The 19697-nt window shown below is 55.9% G+C and overlaps 1 protein-coding gene across 2 annotated transcripts in view; it reads right to left on the bottom strand.

Moving 5' to 3' along the window:
- Positions 1 to 49: 49 nt before the first annotated feature.
- CECR2 (CECR2 histone acetyl-lysine reader) overlaps positions 50 to 19697 on the bottom strand; it is a 103753-nt gene continuing 84105 nt past the window's right edge. For both annotated transcript variants that reach the window (XM_072954701.1, XM_072954702.1), the window contains exons 8-18: positions 16478 to 16631; positions 11435 to 11564; positions 10938 to 10975; positions 10766 to 10857; positions 10295 to 10421; positions 9357 to 9697; positions 8796 to 8924; positions 7823 to 8651; positions 4682 to 6005; positions 3877 to 3988; positions 50 to 3402 (exon numbers count right to left, since the gene is read on the bottom strand). In XM_072954701.1, the coding sequence (XP_072810802.1) occupies positions 3397 to 3402; positions 3877 to 3988; positions 4682 to 6005; positions 7823 to 8651; positions 8796 to 8924; positions 9357 to 9697; positions 10295 to 10421; positions 10766 to 10857; positions 10938 to 10975; positions 11435 to 11564; positions 16478 to 16631 (3282 nt within the window). In that variant the 3' untranslated portion in view covers positions 50 to 3396. The remainder of the gene's footprint in view (positions 3403 to 3876; positions 3989 to 4681; positions 6006 to 7822; positions 8652 to 8795; positions 8925 to 9356; positions 9698 to 10294; positions 10422 to 10765; positions 10858 to 10937; positions 10976 to 11434; positions 11565 to 16477; positions 16632 to 19697) is intronic.

Raw genomic sequence — 19697 nt, 5'->3', positions numbered from 1 at the left:
CCGAGGATAAAGTGACACAGACACACACAACACACACGTGTCAGAGCTGTGCTGTTATAAGAATGTGCTTTATACAAAATAACCAGTTCATATGGAAATAAATCTACAGACCTCCAGGGATCGAAAAGCTTCTTAAAAAGTTCTTTAAAAAAATTATCCAACACACAGTATCGAACTAACTCCTGAGGTAAGTGTGGCTCTCAGTGAAACAGGGAAACAGCAGACCAGACAAAACATACACGCTATAAAAATAAATAGCCCCCCTCCCAGTGCCGGCCAGGGAAGCTCACGGGCCCCTGCGGCAGGGGGCCCAGCGGACGCGCTCCTGGACCCACCCGCCCTCTTCAGCGACGACACAGACAATCAGCTGGCTTGAGGCAACTCTCCTTCAGCCCCCAGGGAGACGGGGGTAGACGCCTGCTCACCGTCTGCCGGCCCAGGACTGGAAAGCCCCGCGGGGAGGAGCAGCCGGGTGACAGGCAGGGCCAGCCCCACTCGGGGCACAGCAGGGAGGGCCCAGGCCCCAAGGACAGAGTGGTCCCAGCATCCCGGCCCCCGAGCAGGCCGGACTCTCTGGACCAGGCTCTGTCCTCTTCTCGGGGCTGCTGGGTTACGTTTTCTGAGGACTTTCCAATCAGGACTCGAGCGCATTGTGTAAATGTAGATCAGAACTTCCACTTAAAAAAAGCAAGAAAAATGCTGGGCCAGGCTGAGGCTGGGTGTCCTGGACCCAGAGGAACTGACAGGAGCGACGAGGCGGCAGGCCCACAGCCCAGGCCTGGGGGCCGGATGGCTGAGGTCTGAAGGTTTTCAATAAACGCGAGAGGAAGTCGGCCTTCTGAGAGGGTGGACCGGGGCTCCCGGGAAATGAGGTCCTGCCAACAACAGGCACACCCCCCCCAAGGGGAGATGGACGCAGCGGCTTTAATTTCACTTTTCAAAGGAGGGACGGGAAAAGTTAAACGAAGGGGAACCTGCATATTATGTCTCGATTCATTCTCCAAATGTATCTATCTCGATGAACTTCAGCCAACAGCTACTTTTCAAATGGACAGGCTCTGGGGGGGAAAAAGCCCTGGACAAAAATCTTCCCAAAGGCTCTGCTTGTCTCTGGATTTTTACTTCTGGGTCTTAGGGAAACGGTGTCTAACTCAACACTCTACCAAAGGGGAGCCGTGAATGTAACCCTCCTGGACACCTGACAGGGGCAGTGGTCCCAACAGGAGGGTCCTTCCAGCTGAGGGGACTTCCCAGCCCTCCCCACACACGACTTTCTTGTCACAGCAAACCACAGCAGCGTCACTCCCTGGGGGAAGGCGGCTTGGGCGTCTGCGCGGGACACGGGAGAAGAAGGGCCCTGCGGGGGACAGCGGCCGCAGCCTGCCCTTCACAGACCAGCAGGGGCCCGGCCCTGCGGCCACAGGACGAGGCCTTGGTGCCCAGACCCCACGTGGACGCAGCCGGGCTCAGTGATGGGAGGCGCTGTGCTCACCTCTGCGCACACGTGGGAGGGAGGAGGCTGAGGGCTCCCCAACTCCTACACCGTTCCCAGCTTCTCTCTGGCAAAGGGGGGGGCAGGGGGGCGCCTGGGGCGAGGCCACCTCAGGGTGTGCGCACTGCGGCCAGACACCACCAGGGTGGAAGGAAAGGGCGAAACCACTGTGGCCCCCTCCCACCCCTGCCCCAGGCCTCTGGGCTCCAGACAGCGAGGAGCCCGCAGCCCCGCGCCCAAACCAGCTGCAAGTGAGGCGAGCGCTAGGGCCCGGAGCAGGGCTCGGGCCCGCCAGCCAGACGCATGGGCAGCAGAACGAGCACCCCCGCAGCTCAAGGACTGGCTGGCGCCCCGGCCTCCTGAACCACGTCGCGGCAGCGACACAGCTCTAACGAGACTAGGGGCAGCTGAGAGCACGGCCCCAAGCGCGCTCCACTCAACAGCACACCTAACTCGAGGACAAGCCACGCGTGTGTGTGTGTGGCGTCCCAGCCTTCAGCCCGGCCTCAGCCTCACCTCACGGCCCGGGGCCTGGGCTCTGCCCGGACAGGTGCACGCGCCTGGCTTGTTTCTTCTCCTACTGAAAGCACAGTCCACTCCCACTCCACCCAGGACGCTGGGCCTGGACGGTGCGGTGCTCCTGGCCCCTCCCACGGCCGAACATACAAGAAGCAAGCACAGATCAAGGTTTATGGAGGCTTTTCTACTAACCACAGGCATGCTTTAGAACACGCTCATCTTTACAAAACCTGTCATTTCAGGGCACCTTCCTCGGTTCCTTTTTTTCCTTTGTGGGATATTCGTAAGTTTTAAACATATGAGGCCTAACTTTGGTGGTATCACAGCTAAAATCAAAGAATGCTAAGCAGGGAGAATCCAGTGTATTTCGTGTCTAAAACTGTAATAAAGTAATACTGTGAGACTGTCTCCTATCACAGACAGACAAGTGACTTCCAAGACCTGTTCCTGACAGCTATTTAAATCACCATGACTTATTTTACTATGATTCACATAAAATGAGTAAGAACTATATATACCGAAATATTCCTAAATCTACAGAATAATTTTTCCTATTAAAAACTGTGCAGTTTCTTTATTGATACTAAACATATACAAACCTGAGTAGTCACTTCCACAAAATGTGATTCGTGCCAGAAAGCGGTGACGCCTTCCAGACCACAGGCCGGGCAGGGCTGTGACGGGGACGCATCATTGCACCTTCCAACAAGCAAGCACTCCAGTGATCCCAGTCCCTGATGCTGGTTTGCAACTACCTGCAGGGCAGCCGGCCAGCCAGGAGGAGCTCTGCTCTCAGACCAGGCCCTGGGCAGGCGAGAGGGCCGCCGTCTCTGGCCTGAGCTCCTGGGAGGTGTGGGCCCTGCAGCCACCCACTCAGCTGACACAGCGGCCTTCCCTGCCTCCCATCCAGCTCCCCAGTGACAGGACTGTAAACAGGAGGGTCCTGCAGGGCTGTGTGCTCGCGGGTCAGACTGCATGTCCCCCCCACCCCGCCCCACCTGCTTTATGTACAATACATTCACCACCAACAGAAATCATCTTAAAGGCAACATGAAAACTCTGTAAACTGGACCCAGATCCACACATGTCACCACTACGAGCGTCCCTTCCCCAGTGTATACCTGAGAGTGGCTGCCCACGGCAGCCCCCAAGCACCGCCCCCAAGTTTAATGGTTTTCCCTGAACCAGAGTCTCAGGGCCTGGAAACGCCACCCTGGGTCCAGCTCATCTGTTCTCCACGATGGGCCCAGGTCCTCAAGAGCTGGTGCATCAGCGAGGAGGGCGTGTCCAGGCTCCGGGACAGGAGCGGAGGTGGGGGGCCGTGACCCGGATCTCCATGCTGGTCGTGTGCAGTTTCCTTTCTTGGGGGTTACTTCCTCCTTGGACTAGCTCTGAGGCAAGCAAAACAGAGGCAATTAAAAAAAATTAACACGTGTTAACTGTTAAGAATGAAACCAAGGAGCTGTCTGTACCCCCTCCGTCTGGGAGAACCAGTTCATCGGTCACACGAGCCTGGGCTCTTGTGTTCTGGCCCCTGGACCAGCCCCCCAGCTCTCCCAGGGAGCGAGGAAGATGCCAAGGGCAGGCAGGGGGTGAGAGGAGACGCAGCACAAGGGACTCAAACCCAAAATCCAAAGAAACGCCGGCAGCCAGCTTGGGAGAAGGAGGGTGCGGCCAGCCCCACACAGCTGGTACCACAAGGAAGGGAGGAGGGGACAGGTGGGGATGGAGGATGCCCCTCCCCAGGGCGCCGCCCGCCCGGGCCCCAAGACTAAAGCACCACCCAGTGGAAGCTCCTGCACCAACAGCCACGAACTCAAGCACGTGGAGGATGCAGAGACGCCCTCAGCATGGATCACCCTGACCTGATCAAGAGGGAGTGCGGGTGGCTTGTGTGGGGGCAGCTCCTCCTGCGACACCGCGGCTGCCGGCGTCTTTGGGAAGGAGGGCCGTGGCTGCGCCGGGTGCACCTGCATCCTGGAGGGACACATGCTGATTAGGAAGGAGAAGTCCTGGATCACGACAACCTCCTGCAGACGCTGCCTTAATTACCCCGCACCGGGAACCACCAGGACTGGGGCAGACACATATGCTCCAGGTGTGGCGCAGCCGCGTCCAACCCAGGTGTTAGCCTGACTCGACAGGAAGTGAGAAGAACCCAGGGCCTGGGGCACTCTCACGGGAGAACTGGCTCGAGTCTTTGAGAAGCCAAAGAAAGGAAAACCAAGAGTGTACATTAAGAGACGACTCAGATGCCACAACCACGTGTGAGCCGTGACCCTGGATGGGGACCCAGGAGGCAGCAGCTGTGAGAACATGTCAGGACGACTCCCAGCAGGGGCAGCCGAGGCTGCTGCCCTGGCCGCGCTCCGGGGAGCGGCACACCTGACCCCGGGACCCAGCTTGTCTGCAACCCACTCTCTACCGGCTTCGAATACAAGGCCAAGACACGACACGGAGCATGCTCAGAGACGTACACACACACGCGGCCAGCGCTAAACGCGGCAGGCCTGGGGGAAGGCTGAGGCTCAGGGAGGGGCGCCGAGGCTCTAGAGCCCACGATTAGGCTTCAGAACGTCAGCACAGAGCAACTCCACCAACCAGCTTTGGTATGTTACTGACTTGAAAACACCTGCCCTTTTCTCGGGAGACAGCACTGAGGCCCCTTACCCAGACGGTCTGTACATTTCCTGGAAAGACGCCCTCATTCCACTTCCCGAGCCGATCTGCTCCATCATCGCAGCCTGAAAGCGACCGAGGCCCTCTTCCGGGCAGCGGTAGCCAGGGCACTCCGGGGGGAGGCCGTTGGGCTGGGCAGCCGCCGGGTGGTGAGGCGGGGGGGGCGCCACGGGGGAGGAGTAGGCGCCGGGCTGGAAATGGCCGGCCGGCCGCGGGGGAAGGTAAGGAGGTGCCGTCTGGAGCATCACGCCCTGCGGTGGGAAAGCGGACGAGCCGAACCCCACGCCCGAGCTCAGTGCTGGAGCGGGCGTTCCGTAAAGATACTCGCCGGCTGACAGTGAACCCTGTCGCTTGGCAGCCGCGTTGTGGTTGTCCAGGTCTAAGAACTCTTTGGGACTCTCGGGCCTCTCCACAGACTCATCCGGCTTCTCCTCCTCGGGGCCAGGGTTCTGCCCCTCAGCCGGGGCCGTCTTGGCAGCCACCGCGTGCACGCGGGTCGGGGGGGTTAAGGCAGCGCTCAGCGCCTCACAGCCCTGCAGACCGGCCGCGGCGCTCTTATCCGAGAAGAGGGCCCCGCTCGGGCTTCCTGGGGCGGGGAGGGGTCTCTGCCAGTCGTGGAGGCCCTGTGGGCAGGAGTAGTAGGTACGCGGGTAGTGGCGGTAGGAGGGCTGTGGCGCAGGCTGGTAGGGGAACCTCAGCGCCTGGTGGGGGCGGTACCGGGGAAAGACTCCAGAATGAGGGTCGTGAGACTGGAACGCGCGAGGGGGGAAAGGCTGAGGGGGCGGGGCGGGGGGCTTGCCCCCCATCACAGGGCCCAAAGCCTGCAGGCCGGGGCTGATGTGGTATCGCGCGGCTGAGCTGGGGTACTCCAGGCCGGGCACGTACAGCGGGGAGCAGGCGGGGTCTGCACCGGGCGGCACAGCCTCCTTCAGTGCCCGGCCCCTGGGGCAGAGAGGCTCTTCTGAAGCACCTCCACGAAGGCCCTTGCCCTCTGACCCGCATGGCGAGGCTTCCACCCTCACTCCGTTTTCGGGCAGTGACCCCCGGTCGGCCAGGGTGCAGCCTGGGGCAGCGGGGCTGGCGAAGCTGCCCCCCGATGGCCAGGTGTTCCTGCCCGTGCTCCCTTTACAGCTGCCTCCAGGCTCCCCCAGCTCGCCTCTGAGCTCGGGGGCCTCCGAGTCCCTTCCCCGGGGTGAGCTCCGCCGGGCACAGTCGGTCTGCAGGGGGGGTGTGGGGTGAGGTAGCTGTTTGAGGAACACCCCCTCCAAAGCACCGACGCTCGCTGGTTTCTCCTCCAGCCCAGGCAAGGGGTCTGCTGCAAGAAAAACCAGACAAAACCGCAATTCAGGAGCCGAAATGACAGCACACGACAGACAGGTGGTCAGATGTTGTGCACGCAGGGTGACCCTGACACACTCCCTCACAGGACGAGGGGGACGCCTGCAGCCCCTGTAAAGTCTGCCAAGGAGCGGCAACATCCTTCCCGGACCCGAGCCCATGGCCCCAAGGGGGTGCACGTGACACAGGGTGCTGGAGGCACAGGCCTGCCTGGGAAGCGCTGCCTGCCACACTGAGAAGGACCAGGGCACGGCGGACACGCGGGGAAGGCCAGTCCCCGGCTCTGCGAGTGAGGACACCAGCCCCAAGGGAGCAGGGACCTGGTTCTGATTTCCATCATGCTTAGTGCTTGCACAAAATGGGGACTCAAGTCAGTCAGTGCTGAGTGAATGAAAATACTCACTTTGGATGCCTACAGCAAGAACTCAAAAGGCACCTCCCACATATTACAAGAACTCAGCGCACAAATTACTAGGCTCAAGGGCTTGATGACAAGCTCGGAATTCTGCACTGTGCTACTGCATTCACCCGTCTCAAGGAGGGAGCTGTTGGCCAGGTAGGGTTAAAAACGACCCTGGTCAAAGCTTAAGAGGAAAATCAAGAATGCACAATGGGATACCAACTACTAAGCACAACACGCAGCACTACAGTCATCGTGCAGACAAAACCCCACGCGTATACAGCACGGGGAGCGACACGCAGTACCTTGCAAGAGCCTACAATGACAGCGCGGCAGAGCACAAACGTATGATACAACTGAACCACTATGCTCTCTACCAAAAACTAACAATACTGTAAACTGACTGTGCTTCCATTTAAAACAAAAAACCTACAGAATGAATAATACCCAAAAAGAGAAAATTCACGACACTGAAGATCAACCTGAGCCCCAGGTGCTGACGGGCAAAGCTGCTCAAAGGTCAAAGGCACAGGCTGTCCACTGAAAGTCAGGTGTGTGCTTTTCCTCGGCCAACGTGAACGCGCCAAGGCTTCGCCGTGGGGCTCTTCCCCTGAAGCTCTAAACCCCAGACTTGCCTGAAATCATCACTGGAAAGTCCAGAGGGGGCCTCTGCTTGGAAGCAGCGCTGAAATCTCACAGGGAGCCGTCACCGCGTCCTGCAGAAGGCCCAGCCACCCCGCCTCACCGATATAGGCAACACAGGCTGGACGTCTATCTCAGAAATAAGCCTCCACCACAGAGGGGCCCTGTCATCCTTCTCCCGCAGCCTGAGGTCCACCCCCCTCGATGGCACCTCCAACACATTCCCGCGAGATGTGCCAGCGCTCACTGTCCTGACTCAGTGGGCACAGACGCCCCCGTGGGGTGGACGAGATGGAAGAACTGGACCTCACGGAGAGCACTGTGGACGCCTCTCACAGTGGGAACGCTCAGGACAGTAATTTTAGGTGCCGCTGGATGACACATGGCTGCGGCAAGGACGCCAGGGCCCGAGTGTCTGGTTCAAACCTCAGCTCCACCAGTTTGGAGCTAGATGAAGGCAAATAACCTACTGCCTTTGTGCCTTCGATTTTCCATCTGTAAAAATAAGGATAATAAAAATTGTTCCCGCAAAGGCTTGTTCTGAGAATTAAGCGAGTTACAGGTTAAAGTCTCACAGAGTGCCTGAGCACCACCCACATGATCGTCGCCAGAAAGCCTTCTGGGCCACGACTGGCTCAGCCCCACGGAGTTGAGGACAGCGAGGCTGGAGGCCAGCCCACAAGCTACCTGGAGTTCTGTGTGAACTGACAGCTTGGGGAGCCAGGGGTCGGATGGAGGGAGCTGGGGATTACCTCGGCCGTCCTCAGGCTCCTGTGTTCCGCTGCTGTCCTGCATCCTCCCAGGGCCCCCCAGGGCAGGCCTGGGGGCCGAGTGAGCAAGCTGTGTGAAAGGGCCAGGCAGAGGCGGGGGGCCAGGCTGGCGGGAGCGGTAAGGCACGCCTGGCGGGCACACACGGGAGGACAGCTGCTGCATGGCGAGCATCTCCGGGCTGTCCATCATGGAGTCCCCGCCCTGCACCCCCCGCATGGCCTGGGCGGGGGCTCCAAACAGAGACCCTGGTGCTGGGGATGGAGGTGGCTGCAACCGATGTCCACCAGCTTTACAGGGTGGTCGCAGGAACCCCGGAGAAGGGACTCCATGAGGTAGGAAGCCTGAGTGGTCAGGCCACTGGTTTGGGGGGAGGGGTGGTCTCATCACGGGGGGGTCCATCATGTGCCCAAGAGTGCGAGGCGGGTGAGAGGGTCCTGGCCCCATGGGGGGCTTCTCATCTGGCCCCAGGGGTCCTGGGTTTGTAGCACCGTGGTTCCCGTTCCAGACAGCAGAGTGCACTCGATTGAGGTACTTGTACGACTGGTACATGTGGCTAGGAGGCATTTCCGAGCTCTCAGGGAAGTCTGGGGGCCGGGCCGGGGCCCCACCGTGCCTGGGAGGAATAAATCCTGGCTGGAAATGAGCGGCGGGATACACGTTTCCATCCTGACTGGGGCCGCTCATCTGCCTGAGCTGCAGGGGTCCAGGAGGTGGTCCCACGTCGGCGAGGTGCCCCAGCGCCCCGCACATGGGCTTCTCGTCTGGGATGCCTCGCCCGGGTCCTCGTTGGTGGTTAATTCCAGCTGGAGGCTGGGAATGAGGAGAGAGAAGACAGCAGAGCTCACCAGACCCGCAGAACAAGGCAGATCCCGTGACGTGCTGACCCCAAGGCAAGAGGAAATGATGAGTTCTGGAACTCACCCCGGCACCTGCGCCTCTCAGCGGCCTGCTTACCTGCACTGCTAAAGGCGGATGCTGCTGCCCAGGCCCTCCGGGGCGCAGCTCTGGGGCTCCAGAGGAGACACGCACGGCGGGAAGCTCCGACCCTCGCAGAGGGCAAAAAGCCCCCTGCACTGCAGGCCTCTGGAGGGCGTTGAGGAAGGGCAAGGAGAAGAGAGAAAGCACGTCCCTCACGTCCGGAGGAAGAAGGCACCCACACCCAGCAGCCTGGAGCAGGTGCCCTCAGGGCGGTGCATCCCTCCACTGCCCCCCACCCCAGAGCCTCCTCACACAGGGCTTCCCCAGCTGCTTCCACCAGGAAACTTCATGTACTGTGTGCACCTACGTGCCTTTTACTTTCAAAAGGAGTGAGTTTTTTAATTCAAATTTTTGCCCACATTGAGAATGTGAGGTTCAAACGAGTGAGAGAAAGAAGGGTTTAAAATAAAGGAGAACCAGTGAGGAACAGATGGGGGAGAAGAGATCACTGACATGCAGGAAAACCATTTTGGAAGAGGGGCCAGCGGGGAAGGCTGTTCCGCCCCCAACCCTGACCTCCCAGGAGCGGCTGTTTACCGTCTGGCTCAGAGCGGGGGCCTGGCCAGGCCCCCCACTGCAGTGCAGGGGCCGAGACACGCCCCCCTCCCGAGGGGGCTGTGCAGAAGGGGCTCGGCGGCCGGGGGGCAGCGACTTGCCCCCATTCTCCATGGGCTGCTGTCTCCTGCTGGGCCCCTCTGGGTCCCGGGAGCGGGTGCAGGCGTGGCCGCCGCCCCGCCCCGCCCGGCCCCGCCTCTTCTCTCGCTTCTCATCCTCACGGATCCAGAACTCCTCGTCCGTGTCCCCGTCGTCGCCAGGAAAATGCTTCGCCATCGCCCGGTGGAAGCACCGCTCCAGGTTATCCGACATCTTGGTGTACTCTACAGGGACGCAAGGACACAGCTCGCAGCCCCCAGAGACAGCCCACCTGCCAGCAAATGACAGGAAGCCCCCGGGGAAACATGCGGCGGAGCCAGACACCAGCCGGGGACACGGTTTCTGTGTAAGAGGCTCCAGGCCGTGTGGCCAAGGCACTGGCTCCAGGACTCTCACCCCAAACCAGTACAAATTGACCTCTGCAAGGCTCACCTGCAGACACTAGGCACAATCACAGAATCTGCCCAGGAAAGAAACGAGGGCGCCAGGGGCTAGTGTGTGACAGCGCCCACTCCTGCCCCTGGGGCAGCACAGGCTGTCATCAGACAGCTGCTCTGCGGTTCTGAACACGACTGAAGATGGAGACAGAACCACCAGAGCCAGGCCATCTCAAGGACACGAGAACCTGGGCCCTGGGAGCCGTCTCTTGTCACGGAGGCAGGAGAGGGCCTGGTCCAGCCGCCCCCAGGGCTTTACTACACATGCTCTCTGCGGTCCCAAAGAAAGGTCTGAATCCCTAAAGTGTGTACTTCTACAAAAGAAGGCATTTTATTCTTGGTCCTAATGGTACAAGATCTGGAGATCACCCCCTTTCCACTTACCACTACTGTCCCCGTTATATTTTCGGCAGTTCCTGAACATAGTTTTCATGTCATTTACAAATTCCTCCTTGGTACAGTATAAACCTCCGTTCAGTTTCTTCTCCATGCTTGAAATATCCATGGGGACCTAAAACAGGACACATTTCTTTACCAGACGCTGGAAAAAACATCTCGGAGTCCTCATGAGACAGAGAAACCACACCGTTAAGAGCTGCTCAGGGGTGGAGTGTGTGCCTAGCACACACAGGTCCCTGCCTCAATCTCCAGCACCTCCACCAAAAGTAATAAATGAACAGACGAACCTAATTACCTCCTTCTCCCAAAAAATTTAAAATTTTTTCAAAAGTTAAAAAAAAAAAAAAGGGCTGCTCAAATATATCCGGCAGCTCTGATCCCTGAGTGATACAAACACAGCAGCAACCACCAGAGACATGCACTCCACAGCAGGCACGACTGAAGTACAGCCTCTACCTTAATAATCTGGTAATAGTTCGGGGCGTACGACTCATCCACAGGTTCCAAAAAGGGCCAGGAATCCTTGTGTGCCTTCACCACGTCTAGGACTAAGGGCCAAGAGGAGAGCTTAGTTCACACTCCCGGGGACACAGCACCAGAAGCACAGCAGCTGAGCGCAGGAACTGACCTTTGTACATGGCCGTGAACTCGTCGTCCAGCTCAAAGCTGTAATCAGAGAACAAGGGCTTAGCAGACCCGAGACCACCTCCTCGCCTTAGTTTCTCTCAGCTCAAGCAGACATGGCTCACTGCACTGAGACCAGAACAGCCCCCGTAAATCTTCTAAGGCAAGCCTGCAGCACTGAGGACACTCCAGGAAGTGATTACAAAGGGAAGGGTGCGCACGCTTTAGCACAAAGGGGAAATCATTTTCCGCATCTACAGAATGATGCTTGACCATGATGATTCGAACTGACTTATGACTCTAGAAAGTTAGTTACTCACTAGCACATCCTTTCCCAGGTTTTATTTCACTCAAATCAGTATTTTTAAATCTAACAGAATCTAAAGAAATATAAGATCTAAAAAGGGTGAAGAATACACTCCCGAAAGAACAGAGGCAGAACGAGCACAGGGCAGCGCCCGCGGGGACTGCCGTGGGGCCTGGGCTAGGACACACACTCACAGGTCTTCAGCCTTCTTCTCCTCCCGCAGCGGGGACGGGGGGTCCAGGTGGGACAGCTCCGGTGGCAGCGCCTTCCCCTGGGCCAGCAGCCAGGCCCTCTCCTCCCTCAGCTTCCTCCTCTTGGCTCGGTCTGCGGTGGACACAGGCACAGTGCGTCAGGGGCGCTAGAGGTCAGATGCTTGCCGACACTCCGCGAGCGGAAGGAAACAGACCTCCAGAGCGATGTCATGACGTGCTCCTGGAGCCTCCTCTGCATCCTTCTTTTTGATAATTAGGACGATTCTATAGTGGAATGCTTTAAGAAAATGATAAACAAGTGGGACCCATTTCCTCTTAGTCATATGAAGTTCAAGTTGGGGCAGGAGGTAAGCAGATGGACTCTGGATGGGGACAGGGAGGAGCAAGAGAGAAGAAAAGTGGAATCGGCGGAAAGGAAAACGGAAGACTGAGTGGGGATCACCCTTGTCTGAGGACAAGAGGCCTTCCCTATCTTTCCCTCAAGAACACAACATCCGGCAGGAGAGTATGGCTCAGCGTCGAGCACGTGCTTAGCATGCACAAGGTCTCGGGTTCAATCCCCGGCACCTCCTCCAAACATAAACAAACAAACAAACCCAATTACCTCCCCCTCACAAAACCAACAAAAGGCCACATCCCCGTTTTAGAACCAGATCTCAATTCAGACACGTGCGAGGTTTTGCAGGCGCATCTGAGCTCTCACCAGCTGCCTCTGCAGCCCACCCCCTGCCCCGGCAGGAGTCCAAGTGGTGGTCACAGACGGAGCCTGGCCTGGGGAGTGTGAGAAGATGCCCACAGCCCCTGTCCGGGGAGAGCAACTCCACAGGCCCAACCTGAGCCCTGCCCTTGGCCCAAGCTCGCAGGACGGCCCTAAACCAGCCCTCCACACTCCACAGGCCCCAGGGACCCAGGAACTGAAGTCCCTCCTGCTACCACAGTCAGGCCACCCAGGGGTGCCCCCTGGCACTCTGGAGCACCCACCCTCTGGGGTCTCTGGAGGCTGGGGGCCTGAGATGCAGGTTTAGTTAGAAACCTGGCCCTCAGCCGCAGCCTCAGCAGCAGCGATCTGCTAGGAAGCCTCCTCCAGAAGACAAGTGTGGTCTGCTGCCTCCTGCCGTGCCTGGGGTGGGGGCTGGTTCTGGTCCCATGGCACTCACAAGCACGCACTCCGCTGGCCACCAGGACCCCTGGGCAGCATCCCCCACACCGGTGCCCTCCAGTCCGTCCTGACAACAGGCCACCCACAGGCCGAGGCACCACCACAAGAAGTGAGCCCCTCCCTGGGAGTCCAGGCTCACCTTGCGCTCCTGCCTCGGCCTGGGGTCAGCCTGCCTCCTTTCCCCAGGGGTCCAGGCTCACCTCGCGCTCCTGCCCCGGCCTGGGGTCAGCCTGCCTCCTTCTGGGCGTTAGGGGTCTTCCTGCTATGGGGCCATGCTGCCTTTTTAAAGATTATTTACGTTGGTACTTGTATAATGATAACCAACCCAGCTACCTGGATTTCTGCTTACAGATACATTTTCTACTCCAGGTTACTATGAGACACTAAGTGTACTTACTGTGCTGCACATAGTAGGTCCTTGTTTATTTTATTTACAGTAGCATGTGTATCCACTAATTCCAAATTCCCAATTTATCACTCTCCTTTCCCCTCAACCCGGTAACCAACAATTTTCTACGTCTGTGAGTCTTTTTCCATTTCGCAAATAAGTTTATTTGTGTCATTTTTTTAGATTCCACATATAAGTGGTATCAAAAATTTGTCTTTCTCTCTGACTTAGTTCACTTAGTGTGATAATCTCTAGGTCCATCCACGTTGCTACAAATGGCATTATTCTTTTTTATGGCTGAGTAGTATTCCATTGTATAAACATACCACATCTTCTTCATACAGTCATCTGTCGATGGACACTTAGGTTGCTTCCATGTCTTGGCTATTGTAAACAGTGCTGCTATGAACATTGGGGTGCATGTGTCTTTTTCAATTGGAGTTCCCTCTGGCTATATATGCCCAGGAGTGGGATTGCTGGATCATAGGGTTAAGTCTATTTTCAGCCTTCTGAGGAATCTCCGTACAGTTTTCCACAACGGCTGCACCAAACTGCATTCCCACCAACAGTATAGGAGGGTTGGTTCCCTTTTCTCCACACCTTCTCCAGCATTTAGTTTGTGGACTTAATGATGGCCACTCTGACCTATGTGAGGTGAAACCTCACTGTAGTTTTAATTTGCGTTTCTTTTCGTGTGCCTGCTGGCCACTGGTATGTCTTTGCTGGAGAGATGTCTGTTCAGGTCTCCTGCCCATTTTTTGACTGGGATGCTTGTTTTTTGAAATTGAGCTGTATGAGCTGTTTGAATATTCTGGAAATGAAGCCCTTCTCAGCTGCAATGTTTGCAAATATCTTCTCCCATTCTGTGGGTTGTCTTTTCATTTTGTTTATTGTTTCCTTTGCTGTGCAGAAGCTTACAAGTTTAATTAGGTCCCTTTTGTTTATTTTTGCTTTTATTTCTATTGCCTGGGTAGACTGACCCGAGAGAGACTGACCCAAGGGAGGGGCCGCGGAGTTGCCCTCTGTGGTGTCACCTGTCACCCGTCATGCGGGCTCACAAAGTGCACTGTTGTTGGCGCTGCCCTCGGCCCTGCCTCAGATGTGAGAATGTAGGCATTCAGCCCTGGTGTCCCTCAGGCCCTGTGCTTACAGTCACCAGGGCAGGTCCACTGAAGCCAGGCACCAGGACCCACCAGAGCTGCGTGTAGTCATGCACCTGGATAGGCCGTGGACTACAGGTGAGCCCAGACCCTAGGCCCGCCTCCACATGTGCACACCGTCATTAACGCTGACCTGCCCCCACTGTGCACCGGTGTTCTGATCAGACGTCCTGCAGGCCCTGACTTGACCAAGGCACCAGCGTCCTCCGAATCCACCTGGGGCAGGACTCAAATTTCTGCCCTGCATCCCCAGTCATGTGGCCCCTAGGAATGGGCTCAGATTTCAGTCCGCCTCCGCCTGAGGGCAACCATGAGCAAGTGAGCCCTCCCAGAGCTGCAAGCAAGGAGACAGCTCCCAGGCGTTAACAATGGGGCTTCCATGGCTGGGCCACAGGAGGAAGCCGCTATGGCCTGGTCAAGCCTCTCTGCACTAACAACGGGGCTTTTTAAGGGGGGACCCAGGCTCTGCTGCCCTCAGGTTCAGCTCGTACCACACTCCAGGCCCTTCAGGCTGTCTTGCAGCAGCCAGCCCTAGTCCTCTCCTTGGGGTCGTCCTCCGAATCCCGAGCTCCAGCACCCAGTCCCGGCACACACCAGCAGGCTCGTGTCTCAGCCTGGGGACCACAGGGACCCTCTGAGCTGGTTTCGCTCCATTTGGCTTGCCACAACATGCTCCAGCTCTCTCTTCTGAGCCTCTGAAGCTTCCCCTCTGCCCCAGCTCATCTCCCCGCTGATGAAGGGGCTCCCAGAGCAAGAGAACCTTTCTTCTTTCCCCGCCTCCTCCCGGGGGTGCAGGGCCCCTCATTTTATCCCCTCCCAGCCAACCTGGTTACATGGAGATTTTCTTGCAGCTTTACTTGTGTAAGACCTTCAGTTTAGTAGGTACTGTGGGACCTGCGCCACGTGCAGGTGCCTTTCTGGTGTACTGGGGGCCGTCACCACATCCTTCTACTCTGCCGTCCTGAAGCCCTTCCCTGGCTTAACTATTATTAGTTACAATAATTTCTTGGCTATTTTCTTGGAGTTTCGAACACATTCCCTAGATTGTCTGTATGTGTGTGTGGGGGGGGGTACATTATTTCCCACTTGAGAAAAGAAACCCCTACAAAGCAATACGATTCAGAACAGAAGCAATGGAAGAGGAAATCTGCCTTCTCCCTGACTCAAAAGGGAGCCCTTCTAGTACTTCCCAATTCAACAGTGTTTGTTGAGATCTTTAGAAACAGATGTTGGTTAAGGAAGTTCCCTTCGATTCTGAGTTTTCAGAGGAAACCAGAAAAGAAGGAATGCCAGGAGCCACCAGAAGCTGGAGGAGGCAGAGGAGGGCACACCCCCGGGCCCTGCCGACGCCCAGATCTGAGACAGCAGGCCTCTGGGGCTGTGGAGCCAGCTGTGCTATCCCCGAACACCCAGTCCTGGTCCTTGTGCCGGGACCCAGGAGACCAACACAACCCCAGTCCCAAGGGCTCCCGAGACGTCCACCTCCGTTACGGAGCATCCTCTAAGTGCCCTCTTCCAAACTGGTTACTTCAAATGTCTGCGGGCGTATGTTCTGTAAGGCGTTCTCCCGAGTCTGTTACATCCAGCTCACGGCTCATCTTGCTTCCTAATTCTAAGATTTGTATTTTTCCATCAAGTCAAGAAGATTCTTCACCATTAACGTCTGAATATTTTCTCTGCCCCGTTCACGGGACCCTCTTTCACGACAGACAGCAGACACATGCCAGCCTCCCGTGCTGCATCCCTGCGGTCCGCTGTGAGGGTGCTTCTGTCCTGTGCTCCTTTCCCCTTCTCTGCTGCTGTGTCTGGCCACTAGGAGCCCTGAGGTGGGCAGGAGGGGGGCGCCCGAGGCTCAGCTCCGTGAGCCCCCAGTGTGCAGGTCTGACGAGCCCCAACCCTGGCCGTTAGTAACGAAGCCAAATGACCTGTCGTCCCACGGTTTGTCAGGTTTCATTAATAAATACAACTGCCGCCCAGCTCACGGGGAGACAGCTGCTGCCCTGTGCCTCCAGCGCACGCAGAGGGATGCCCTCGGGGCCCCCAGACCCAGAGCAGAGGCCGGCCACACTCCAGACCTCGTAACGCAGGCCAGGACAGACCTGACGCTTTGAACACATCTCCTTTGTGCTTAAAGTGACTTCTGTGAAACGAACCTTTTTCCACCCCACACGGGGAACGCAGAGGGGACGAGAGACGAGAGAATGCAGGGGCCCAGGAGCACAGGTGCGAGGCCCACCCAGACAGGAAGCAGAAAGCCCGGGCTGCTCGGGGCGGGACAGTGCCCGCAGCCGCTGCGGGGCCTGTGCGCACCGCCCTACCTTCCACTGCCTTGACCCTCTCCTCCAGCTCTCGCTTCCGCTCCTCCCTCAGCATCCGCTCCTGCTCCCTCTTCTGCACGGCCAGGATCAGCTGCCGCTCCTCCTCCTCCTGCCTGCGCTCCTGCTTCTCTGCTTTGGTGAGCACGGGGGTCTCCTGTGAGGGGCCAAGAAGCGCACAGTCAGTACACAGTGGTGTGGTCTCGGCCCCGAGCTCTTCTGTGTGTTCTGTTCCATACACAGTGTCAGACAGCCAGGTGACTTGTATCCTAGCCACAAATTAACCTCATCTGTAAAACCAACGGACACACACATGCTAACATTAAAATACACAGTGATTAGAACGGGGGAAAGCCTGGGGCCCAGTGAGCTGCACATCCGCAGTCTCTGGGAGGTCCTCTTCTGGAGGAGAGGCTGCGGAGCCCCCTCTCGGATTTGGTCCTTCAGAAGCACTCTCGTCCCCGTAACTGAGAGCAGGGCAAGGTGTCAGACTCACAGCGTCAGCCACGCGCACAGCCTTAGAGCCCCTGACCTCTGTGCATTTCCTTACTAACAAAAAGGTGAATAAAGCCAGGAGTTCGGTGGGAAGGGCCACCACTTTGCCTGAAAATACAGTGAGGAGATGAGGGCAGTACAGGGACTGGCTGGCTTTCCCCTTGTTTTTCAACCCAGACAACATTAACATAATGATGTCAGGTGGTGAGCGGGACCGTGACTGCCTCAGACATTAAATGGAAGAAAAGGACACAGGACCTCCTCCATCGTAACCTGCAAGTTCCCCTGTGTATTCCCAGTGTGATGAGTCCTGAGCCGTCCTGCAGGCCCAGCACTCAAGCTACAACCAGAAGTGCTTTTATTTTCAGTTTCCTCCCTTAACTTCTGCGCTGACGTGCAAGGCAGAGCTCTGTTAAGGCTGTCACTGAAGAGGCAGTGGCTGTGACCTGCAACAGAGAGTGTCTGTGAGCTGCACAGACACAGAAAAATGAATTGGGGTCTACAAAGGGGGGGTTCACATCCCCTACAGAAAATATAACACTAGCCACCCCATTTTATGTGAAACTAAATCAGGAGTGTGAAGATTTCTTAACAGATCCTTTTGGTAAGCAGAAGTCCTAAGACTCTCCTATGCCAGATTATCTTCATTCTGCGGAAATTACACAAGTGGTCTGAATGCAGAGAGAAGAAAGACGAAGGCAGACTGTCATTTATACAAAGTCTAACATTAAACACTGAAACCACTCGGAGGAAATTTTAAACTATTTTCTTTATGGTCCTTAAAAAGAGTTTAAATTCTCATTTGACTCAGAATTTGGAAGTGGTGTTGCCCAGACAGTAGACCTTCTGAAAGTCATTTTTACTGTTCACATTCTATGAGCCTGACTTCAACAGAATTTGCTCCCTACAAGGTAAAGATCTGAAATGAGTAAGAGAAAAGAAAGAAAAGTGAAGGAAAAAATTTAACCATTATTACTGCACACGTAACCCTGTACTTAGTCACCCAGACAGAATTAAAGTTCTGTAAGCTCTTTCTCCTGCGACCCGAGTGGGCAGTGGTCCTGTCTGAACCTGGGACGCCGCTGGCATCACGAGAACGAATCTTCTGGAGAAGTGTCTCCACCGCTGCCTCCTAGTGCTGGGCAAGCAGCCTGCCTCCCCCCGCCTGGCTCCACAGGCCAAGATTTGTTCACCTCCCTGGCAGCATCCTCCCCAGTGGAGAAGCTATAATGCAGCTACAGTTTAACAAACCAAAGAGACCGAAACAAGGTGCCCTCGCTCTTTCCAGCTGCATAGCGACTCTAGGCACAGGATGGCAGAAAGGGGGGACAGCGGGAAACACGCCTTATCAGAGGAATTATGTCGTCCAGGGAGAACCACAGCGCCTTCTGCACAAGCCCCAGTGAGAAGGGAGAGGAAACAAGTGTACGTTAACACCCACAGGTCACGCACGTAAACGCTGACAGCGCTAATGCGCGTCTTGCTCCTGCCCGACAAAGGACAGCAGGTGAGAACACACACAGTGTCCTCCCTCCAGCCAGGACCGAGGGCTGCCAAACACAGCCTACACTTCAGCGAGGACTAAGGAAACGCACGCCATGACTTACCAACATAGATGTTAAGTCACTGAAGAATCTTCTGGTAAACAAACATCAGGCGTTTCATGTACAAAGTCAACGGAAGGGAGGAGAAAGGGAAAAAAAGACACTACCCAAGTCCCAAGAATATCCGTATAATTCCTTTCAAACAGAACAATTTACTGTTCTTAATGTGTGAAGACGTCTCACAACCCAAAACACATGGAACATGAATACAATATTCACAGAAGATAAACCCCACGATCACAAGGAAGAGCAAAACAGCCTTTTCACCTACAAAACCGTTAAGAGACTATAAAGTGATTCCCTCGCCAAGACGGGGTAAGAGGGACACCCTCAACGCGCTGGGTGCACAGACCTCCTGGAAGATGACTTGGATGCACGAATCAGAAACCCTCAAAAGTCACTACACTGCTGCGACTTCATCTTAAAAATGAGACAGCCAGGAAAAATCTTCCCATGAGCGGGTTAAACAAAACATTACGTACAATAGAGAAAAACTAAATATCACAAATGTTTAAAAAATAGGTGAAATTACATAATTACTATGTAATTATTAAAAACTGTTTTCTCCTGGGGAATATTTAATGAAACAAGAAAAGGCTCACAATATTAAGTGAAGAACTTGGGTCACAAGACAGAGGTCAAGGCGACCCCAGCTCTGGAATGAGCGCACAGAGAAGGCCAGAGAGGGCACGTGGATGGCCGCAGCACGGTGCCTGGTCACCCTGGTCCTTCTGGGAGCACGGAAACTCCTCTGGACCCAGAACAACCCCTTCCGAGCTGATCCGGGGAAATTACCTAGGGTTACGTGTTCTGATTATTTAATTTTTATTAACTTTTTACTCCCACTATTATGGGGTCCCCATTAAAAGTCTAAATTAAAATGTTCAAGTATCAAAAGGTTATTAGCACTTGTAAATTTTAAGATGAAGTATTAAAAGTAACTTTTAACTAGTTCAAGGTATTCTGATAACAATGAAGCACGAGTTTTGAAAGACAGGAAAATTATAAATGCCAAGAACTGCTGCTAAAGCAGAGACTGCACCATTGTCAAATACATGTAAAGATGCACAGGAATCTAACAGCTCTAGAGCATGCAACTGAGGGCCATTTAGCACACGCAGCGA

This window comes from Vicugna pacos, chromosome 34 (genome assembly GCF_048564905.1).
Source record: "Vicugna pacos chromosome 34, VicPac4, whole genome shotgun sequence".
NCBI classification, from domain to species: domain Eukaryota; kingdom Metazoa; phylum Chordata; class Mammalia; order Artiodactyla; family Camelidae; genus Vicugna; species Vicugna pacos.
The sequence above is the reverse complement of the archived record's forward strand: the minus strand, read 5'-3'. Positions and strand labels throughout refer to the sequence as shown.